A 10,312-nucleotide genomic window follows, 5' to 3' on the forward strand; every position below is an offset into this window, starting at 1 on the left:
GGTGAGGAGGCTCACTTCAGGTGTTGCACAATTTTGTAGCTGTTCTGTTGTAGTGCAGGATCTGTGCTCTTTGCTATGTCAGTGCTATTGAGGTCAACATTGTATGGTTATTATGTTTTTCTCTTTGCTTGCTCTATATAATCAGTCACTCTGTGATATAATTTTCCCACTCATGGAAAACATGAAATGAAGGTGTAGAACTATAGATGGTAAACCTACTTGCATTAATTAGATAAATCCTTCCTTGAGGTACCAAGAAAACAGATTTTGGTGTAGAACATGATTTATTCCATGCATCTGAGAAAGCCTGAGAAAAAGATCATTAAAATTAGAACAGAAGGAGCACTTCATAAGAAAAAAAAAACCAACCCAGGTGAATTGCAAGTCATTTTCTTATTATGCTCTCCTTGTATTTAACATTAACAAAGTACAATTGTCCTATTAAAAGGATAGTTTTGTTTTCACAGCCCATGGTAATTGAAACCTTATAGTTGCTTTTCATGTCTAATAATCTCTTGCCCAATATCTCATGAATTTGATTATGTCTAAGCTTATGATATGGAAAAAGAGCTTATGTATATTAATTTCTTGTATCATTATGACCTTATTCAGCTGCTCTCAAATCATGAATGTAAGATGTGCTATTGTATTTCATTGGGAGAATAAAGTGTTCAGAAAATATGTTGACCCAGACATGTATGGGTACTTGGACATGGTTTTTGACATCTACAATTCAGTCATTAACCATGTACCTGTAGGCCATAATGTAACCTTCAAAGTCAGATGTGAAATGCCTGATGGAGTGGTCAAGTGGTGACAGATGACTGTGCTATGTATGAATTGTTTGAGTTGACTGGGAGGGATGGTATAAATTTGCATGTATATGATCTTGAAACTAGCCCTGGTCTAATGGACAAGTATACAGTCAACAACTTCCCTAATGGGATTGCTTAGAGAAAATTTAGTTGAGGACATAGTTGATGGTACACAGCTTGAGAGGAGTCAAACTAGAGCTGTACCAAGAAGGCCAAAGCAGAGTGCTAGAAGGGGTGGTGTTGTTTGTCGAGTATCCACTAGTGCTAATAGCAGTGGTAGTGGATCTACTGGAAGTGCTAATGCTAATGCTATTGCATCTAGTAGAGGTAAAGCTAGTGCTAATGCTAATGTTGTAGTCTTCAGTGGAAAAGCTACAAGTACAGGTTTAGCCACCACTAAGGGTTGGAAGAAGACTTCTGATGTGCAACGGGCAAGTAGTAGTAGATTGAGATCAACTCCTAATGATTTGAAAGCAGTTAGCCAAAGTGTTGCACAATCAGAGGAACCTGTGCATAGTTCAGGTCCATCCTCAGGTCCATCCAGTAGTAATGAAGATTGGAGAAACCAAAGTGGTGATGATGATAAGCCAAGTGATGATGAAACTGAAATGGATAACAGTGAAGGTGATGCAGTTGATCTTGAAAACAAGAGTGATAGAAATACTGAGAAGAGTTTTGATAATATATTTCCCAGTGAATTTGAAGATGCTGTTTCTAATGATTCTAGGAGAGTAACTTTGGAAAAAGGACAAATTTTTAAAGATGTGTATCACTTCAGGTCTGTCCTACAGGACTTTGTGATTCAAGAGGAATTTGAGAGGTTGTTTGTGAAAAATGAAAGCTATAAAGTCAGTGCTGTATATAAAGCAATTGGATGTACTTGGAGAGTGTATGCTTCCCATGTTTCAATGACCAACACTGCTGACAAGACTTTTATGATAAAGTCTTATATTCCAACACATACATGCATCAGGAGAACAAAACACAAGAGTGTTACATCAAAATGGATAGCAGAAAAATTTGCAAATCAGGTTAAGACTGATCCAAACATAAATGTGAAGGCAATGAAGGCAGTTTTGGGTTCAACAGGAATTCAAGTCTCTTATATGAAGATGTACAGGACACGCAACATTGCTGTAGAAATTAATCAAGGTAACTTTGCACAGTCATATGCACTGTTACCTGAGTATGCTGATTTGGTCTTAAAGAACATGCCTGGTAGTATAGTCAGGCTACATTATAATGATAAGCAAGACATGTCACAACCTCCAGTGTTTAAAAGGTTGTTTGTATCATTTCATGCATGCACTGAAGGTTTCAAGAAGGGATGCAGACCATTCATTGGTATTGATGGATGTTATCTCAAGGGAAAGTATGACGGTGTACTACTGTCAGCCATATCTGTTGATGGGAATAATGCCTTGTTTTCCATTGCATTTGGAATAGTAGAAGTAGAATGCAAAGACAGTTGGCTCTTTTTCCTTGAATGGTTACATGAGGGACTTGGAGATGCTAGTCATGATCAATCTCTGACTTTCATGTCAGACAAACAGAAGGTACTCTATTATTTGCATATGTCATTTATTTGTCAACAAGCATTTATATTTTGGTAATACTGACAATTTGATTATGTTGTGTAGGGACTATCTGATGCAATTGGTATGATCTTCCCATATGCTCAACAGAGATGTTGCAGCAGACATCTATATCAAAATTTCAAAAAACTTTTTCCTGGTCCAGTTTTGAAGCAGTATTTTTTGTCAGCATCAAGAGCCTATACTGCCATCCAGTTTGAAAGAGAGATGAAGTTGATTAGAGAGCTTAACAATGAAGCCTATCAGTGGTTGATTAAGAATCCCTTAAGCATGTGGGCAAGGCATGCATTTGATGATAGAGCAAAGAGTGACCCTGTCACTAATAACTTGTCTGAATCTTTCAACCAATGGATAGCAGACTTAAGGCACATGCCTATTCTTACCTTAGTTGACTAACTAAGAGTGAAGATGATGAAGAGATTGTATAGAATGTATGAGAAAGGCTGTGGTTATGACATAAATGGTATAGTCACAACAAATGTGAAGAGAAAGTTGGACATGGTGCAACAAAAGGCAAGAGAATGCATTGTTCATCCATCTAGTCCACATACCTTTGAGGTGCAAGATATGTTTCAAGGTCGGTTCGTGGTTAATTTGGTAGCTCACACGTGTACCTGTAGAATATAGAATTCTACTGGGCTGCCATGTAAACATGCAACAGCAGCTATCACTTTCTTGAATGAAAAAATAGAACAATATTGTCATGCATTCTACAGTGTGAAGACATATATGGATGTATATAGTGGGATGATCCAGCCACTTCCTGATCTATCTGAATTGAAATCAACTGATCCTACCGATCTAGTACAACCTTCAATTCTTAAGAGAAGACCAGGAAGACCACATACAAGTAGGAAGAAGGATGGTGATGAGGCGACCAATCCGAGATCAAAGCCTATGATATGCAGCAACTGCAAGCAATCAGGTCACAACAAGAGGAAATTCCAGTTAGCTCCAGTCAAGGGCTCTGGAACTTCTACTAGTCAGGGAGGTGGTATGAAGGTATATAACCTATATGCCTAATTCAGTAATTTCTTAACTGTTTCATGAAAATGCATTGCTAACTCTCTCTTTCTTATGTTGTATATCTTGCATATGTAGAGAAAAAAGGTGAATGAAAGCCAAGATAGTACCTGCAACTCTCAAAGAATTACCAGGTCACAGGCATCTAAAGCTATGTCACAAGAGAGTATACAGGAAAGGAGTGTGGCCAAATTGACCAAGAAGCATGCACGCAGGAATGAATAAAGGGCAACAGCTAGAAAGATGGGCAGCTGAGGAGATGGGTGCAGAGATGTAGCTGGTTAGGAATTCATAGGGTATTGAGAGGGTGTTGAGAGAGTGTTGAGGACTTGAAACAATGAATGTATTTGATGGGTTTGAATTATGACAAGTAATATTTGTGTGGATGTTTATAAGACCAATGGTTTGAATTATGACTCTATTATTTGTGTGGATGTTGAGGCATGATGGGTTTGAATTTGAACAAGTAATTTGTATTATGTTGATGGTAATTAATGTGGTTGATGATGGTAGTATAATACAGGTCTATAATATTATCTTACACATGAGTAAATGTTGTCCATTTGAACACTTAGAATATTCATGTGGAATTAGATATTCTATACAGGTTTGTATTATAGTCATATATATGCCGAAATGCTGTCCGTTTGAAAATAAATGTTCATATACACAATCTAAAAGAATTAAAACCATTTCAGTAGTACAACATTTTAGTCACATTCAAATTAAAAGTACAAACCTTACAACTTAATTTTGTCAGTTTAAACAACAAATAACGGTACAAAGATACCACAAACTTGCTTTCCTAACTCTATTTGTTAACAAATAGCACAAAGACCAACACAACCAAAGCTGTTACTACAAGCTTCAGTATTCCAACAGAGTTCTCCAATTCCTTCAATCTTTCCTTCACACCATGCATCTCTTCCCCACTCTGTCTATCTTCTAGACTTCTTTCACCTACAACCTCATGTGGATGGTCTCCAGGTGTGGCCAATACTGGTGGTGGTGGTGGTGGTCCATTTATTGGGTCACACCATTTGAAGAATCCACATCCATTAGGTGCATCTTTGCAACAGTAGTACAACTTGTTCTTGTTTTGTGCAGACTCTGATATCCTCACTAATGCCCTTCGTTGACATCTACATTGTATGTTCAAATACAATGTTGAACCTTGGTTGCTCTCATTCACACTCGATGTTGACATCATTTTTACCTGCAAAAACAAACATGTTTGAACAGCAAAACTAGCAAGTGATTGTTTTTGGATAACTCAGTTTGATCAGCCAGACTACTCTTTGAAACCATGTTTAGAAAATTCTATTTAGTATAAATACATGCTCTGCTCCTACATTAGTTCTGTCTTCAATAAGCTAATTTTTAAAAGGCTCACATGAAAAATTGACATAAAGACCATTCGGACATGGCCATTTGGGATTTGGGAAAACACAGCATAATGCATCTAATGCATTTGGGCATGGCCGATTCGGATTATGGAAAACACAGCAATATGGTTAAACCATTGACGTAAAGACCATTCAGACATGGCCATTTGGGATTTGGGAAAACACAGCATAATGCATCTAATGCATTTGGGCATGGCCGATTGGGATTATGGAAAACACAATAATGTGGTTAAGCCCTAAAATACATTCGGACATGGCCAATTGGGATTATGGAAAACATAGCAGTATGTTTATTGCATCTAATGCATTCGGACATGGCCGATTGGGATGCTCAGAAGTAATAAGAAGAGAGAGAGAGAGGATTTGGGTAAGTTCACCTGAACTTACCTTCGTCGAAGGGTGCTAGGGCCAGAGGAACTCCACCGTGCTTGGGTTGTCCTCTTCAAACCGCCGAACCTGCAACTCTCCTTAAAACCCTAATTCTTTTTTGGGGGGTTTTGAAGAGAAGAAGTAGAATAAGGGTAAAATGGGGATTTAAAATACTCACTTAATTAAAAGGGTACAATAGTCTTTTTACTTACGAAACTAACAGTTTACTAACACCGTGAGTCATTAGGGTGTTTTTTAAAATATTGAAACTAAGGGGGGTGGTTTGATATTGTTACAAACATTTGGGGGGGTGCATGTAATTTACTCTAAAAATAAAAATAAAAATTGGGGATTTTAGTGTTTGGGGTTCGAAACAGAGATGGAAGAGCTGGATGTATCGGTTAAAGAAAGAATGAGGGAGGAAGAGAGGGCGATATAACGACAATAAAGCATACCTATAGTTTGAAGGAAGTTGCAGAGATTGTGTTCGACAAAAAGAGTTCGTTCAGAGAAACCCATTTGGGTTTTTGACTTTAACTGGGATAGGAGGAGTTCTCCATGAATCTATTCTTCATCTACTAATTACTCTTGCCACAACATGAAGAAGGAGGAGGGAAAGAGAGAGGTTCCCAAAGAAAATCAAAGGTACGGCTTGGAATCACAGAGTTGATGGCCGATTCTCTACTTTATGCTCCAGCCATTAAATTTAGGGACCAAATCCTTGAGTACTCCATTTTTTAAAGGACAGTAAACTTGAGGAAGAAGATTCCAAATTCACAGTTGGTTACTAAATGAAGGTTTCTGCAAATCACTAGAAGCACCTCAACCAACAATTTATTTTTCAACGACAGTGGTAAGTAGATGTCATGGAACGGGCAGGAAAATATTTATGCTCATGGTGGTGCTACTAATAGGTAGACGATGGTGCTCAGACATCAGCAAGGGCAATACCAATGGTGAGGGCAACGATGTTTGGTCACTCAGAGGTGTGAGGGCGGATGGGATTGCAAGAGGAAGAAGAAAAAGAAGAATTCTTCCATAATCATTACAAAGGTTAAATATTGGCATTTTATTTAGAAGCATTCGTTACATCCAGTGGTTCGGTCATCCAGGGTGGAAAACCTACTCCACAGTGCTAATTCCCCATTCAACTTAGCTTCTTTGGGGAGGATTCATTCTCTTTAAATAGAGTACAATAAGATCGGTTACAGTTGTTAACATGGTAACTACAATCACCATATAATTCAATCCGATACCCTACTATATTGGGATTGAGGTGATCTGTCATCCTTATCTCGCCAACACTGCCCCTTTAAGTTGGAGTGAAGACTTTGTTAAAGGTCAACTTGGACAACATGGATTGAAATCCATTATTAGGGTGAGCTTTAGTGAACACATTAGCAATTTGTTCTTCACTTCAAATATAGGGCATCTCAATGATCTTATCTTGGACCTTCTCTTGAACAAAATGGCAGTTGACTTCTATATGTTTGGACCGTTCGTGAAAAACCGGGTTTGAAGCGATATGATTGCAACTTAATTGTTGCAAAATATTTTCATAGGTGACTTTGAAGTATCAAAACCCAATTTTTGTAACAGAATTTAGAGCCAAACTAATTCACTAGCGGCTGAGGCCATGACCCTGTACTCAGCTTCCGTACTAGACCTAGCCACCACCCTTTGCTTCTTACTTTTTCAAGTAACTAAGTTCCCCCCCCCCCCCCACCACAAACATGCAGAAACCTGAAGTCGACCTTCTGTCTGAGGGGCTTCTTGCCCAATCTACATCAGTGTATCCTATAATTTCATTGTGACCACATTTCTTCATTAGAATGCCACGACCTAGGCAAGACTTCAGATACTGAAGCATAAAATCCACAAGTGCCATATGCCCTTCAGTGGGAGCATGCATAAATTGACTCACATAGCTGACAACATAAGCTACATCAGGTTGTGTGAAGGTTAAATAGATTAACCGACGAACCAATCTTTGGAATCAACCAATATCAAATAACGGCAGAGTGATCAGTGTGATCAAGTGAGCTATCATGCTTTTTCTGGCTTCTGGCCTACATAGATCAGGTTGTTTCGTTTGGAGGGCGATCAGTGGGATCCCTCAGTTCAGCTATGGCTTTTATTCTTTTGCTTTTATCGAATCCGAGTTCCTCATGCCATGAAGACCAGCCAAGCAGATGTGATTCTATCTCTTCCTTTCACCGTGTTGACTCTCTCTCCTTTCTCGTTTCACTCTGGAGCAATATTGTCAATAAATTTGCAACTATAATCCATAGGAGACTATGCAGGAGCAGCTCCCATTTTACCAGTTTCCTTCAAAAGATCAAGACCATATTTTCTTTGAGATAACCCTTTATTGGAGTGAGCAACTTCAATGCCAAGGAAATACCACAGTTGACCCAAGTCTTTGATGTTGAATTTCTTATTCAAGTGTTGTTTAAGAGTCACTTTATCTTAACTTATAAAATTATATATTAAAAAAAATTTAACCAGATAGATGGACACAAAGATATATTCAGACATTTTATTACCGTCAGATTGCTAAATGAATTGGATAATAATCGGCTGCATAGGGGGATTATCATATGCGTATCCGATGAGTTTTCGGATGGATTCGGATTCTCCTAAACGGATACGAACGCAGATCGAATACGAATTTTCAAATATCCGTTGACATCCTTAATTCAACTTAGCTTCTTTGTGGAGGATTCATTCTCTTTAAATAGAGTGCAATAAGATCAGTTACAGTTGTTAAGATGGTAACTACAATCACCATATAATTCGACCCGATCCCCTATTATATTGGGATTAGGGTGATCTATCATCCTTATCTCGCCAACACATCCTAAATTTAAATTTTTTTTTTGAAAATACTTACACAATGGGTTACTTACCAAGAACTCCTAAGGTTTTTCCTTCTTGATTCTTTATGTCCTCTGTGTGCAACTCATGATGAATCATTCTGCAATCTTTTTTTCAGTTGTCTTTTCTAGAAACGGATTTGGGCCGCAAGCTTTTTAGGATTACATACTGAATTTTGGGTTACCTCTTCTTTTCAAGATCTAATCTTGAATTTGTTTAACAATAAAGAGTTCCAAATCTGACTTGAAGAATTTCTTGTTGATGGGTTCCATTGTTTTGTTTTTCTTGTGGTTTGAGAGGAATTTTGTTTTATTTCATTCAAAAAAAAAAAATCCTCGTCACTTACTTGGTTTAATTTCTCGTTGGATTGACTCTCACTAACACCCCCTATTGATGGTGGGACTTGTGTTTCTGCATATTTAGTGTATGTCTAATTAATTCCAACAAATGGCCATACAGTACTTATACAGTACTTATTATCACCGATGGAAGACACCATAAGCCATAGATTTGTACGAAAGTGTATTATGATAAAAGTTAAAGAAGCCTTAAGAAAGATGAAAGCAGGTAAGACGCTATGCCCAGATGAGATGTCAATAGAAGTTTGGAAAATCCTAAGAGATTGTGGGGTCTATTAGTTTATCAAACAATTTAATAGGATTATGAGCACAAGGAAGATACCAAATGAATGGAGGAAAAGCATTGTAGTCCAGGTCTACAAAAATAAAATTGATAACCAAAGTTGCAATAACTCTAGAAGCATAAAGTTTATGAGTCATTTAGTCACACTATGAAACTTTGGGAGAAAATTATTGAAGGCCAGTTGAGAATGGAGACTTATATCTTAGTGAACCAATTTGACTTTATGCCAGGTAGTTCCATGATAGAAGCTATCAACTTGTTGAAGAGGCTCATGGAAAGATATAAAGATGGTAAATAGGATCTCCATATGGTCTTTATCGACATGGAAAAATCTTATGATCAAAGTTCCTAGAGATTTAATCCCTAATGTCCTAGTGAAGAGAGGGGTGTTGAGCATTTGTGTAGATGTAATTAAATATATGTATGAGGGAGTGGTGACTAGTATGAGATCTGTGGGAGGTCAGGGCAAGGAATTCCCAATGACGATTGGACTACCTCAGGGATTAGCTTTGAGCTCTTACCTATTTGTGCTTATCATGGACGACCTAACCAAGAGCATCCAAGACGAGGTCCTGTGATGTATGCTCTTCATCGATGATATAGTTATGGTGGATGAAACTAAAGCAAGAATTAACGTTAAGTTAGAGCTTTGGAGATCTACCTTGGAAACAAGAGGTTTTAAGATTAGTACAACGAAGACGAAGTATATGATGTGTAATTTTAATCATTCTATGATGGATACTGACATGGTGAGAATTGGGGAAAGAGAGATATCACAAAGGGACTATTTTAGATATCTTGGATCAATCATACATAAAGAATGTGACATAGAGGATGATGTTTCACAGAGAAATAAAGTGAGATGGTTGAAGTGGAGAAGTGCGTCCAGAGTGTTGTGCGACCGACGTATTCTTTTAAAGCTTAAAGAAAAGTTCTATAGAATTGTTGAACGGTCAGCTATGATATATGGAGCAAAATGTTGGACAGTTAAGAAATGTCATATTGACAAACTTTGTGTAGCAGAGATGAGGATGTTAAGATGGATGTGCGGAAAAACTAGGTAGGACAAAGTAAGGAATGAACATATTAGAGCTGACTTGGGCCTTGCCCTTATCAATGACAAGCTCTGAGAGAGTCATTTGAGGTGGTATGGTTACATTCAATGGAGGCCTAGGGACGCCCCAGTAGGGAGGAGTGATATGAACCCAAATTGAAGGGGCTAAAAGAGCTAGGGGCCAAACCTAAAATGACCATAGGAGAAGTTGTGAGGAAGGACATGCATAGTATAGACCTTGTACCAAGTATGACCTCAGATAGAACCTATTGGAGGATAAGGATCCATGTAATAAACCCCATTTAGCTAAGATATTCCAGACTTGTTGGGTTATGCCTCTTTCCTCTTACTTTCATCCTTCTTCTTTCATTTTTCTGTTATTTTCCATCCTTTATTTGTTAGTTTTCATTTTTCATTTCTCACCTCACCCCCCCCCCCCTTTTCCTATATCTTCATCTCCCCTTTTTTTTTTTTTTTTGTTTAGACCTCAGTTTTATCTATTTTGTTTTATTTGGATCCATGTAGCCAGCC

At 37.9% G+C, this 10,312-nt stretch overlaps 1 protein-coding gene across 1 annotated transcript; it reads left to right on the plus strand.

The window, feature by feature from the left end:
• The first annotated feature begins 940 nt into the window (after window positions 1–940).
• On the plus strand, window positions 941–2,806 carry LOC122672588. Its single transcript, XM_043870047.1, has 2 exons — window positions 941–2,371; window positions 2,456–2,806. The coding sequence occupies exons 1-2, from the start codon at window positions 941–943 to the stop codon at window positions 2,804–2,806; spliced, it is 1,782 nt and encodes a 593-aa protein (XP_043725982.1).
• Window positions 2,807–10,312: the final 7,506 nt, after the last annotated feature.

The sequence above is a fragment of the Telopea speciosissima genome, chromosome 8, assembly GCF_018873765.1.
Source record: "Telopea speciosissima isolate NSW1024214 ecotype Mountain lineage chromosome 8, Tspe_v1, whole genome shotgun sequence".
NCBI classification, from domain to species: Eukaryota; Viridiplantae; Streptophyta; class Magnoliopsida; order Proteales; family Proteaceae; genus Telopea; species Telopea speciosissima.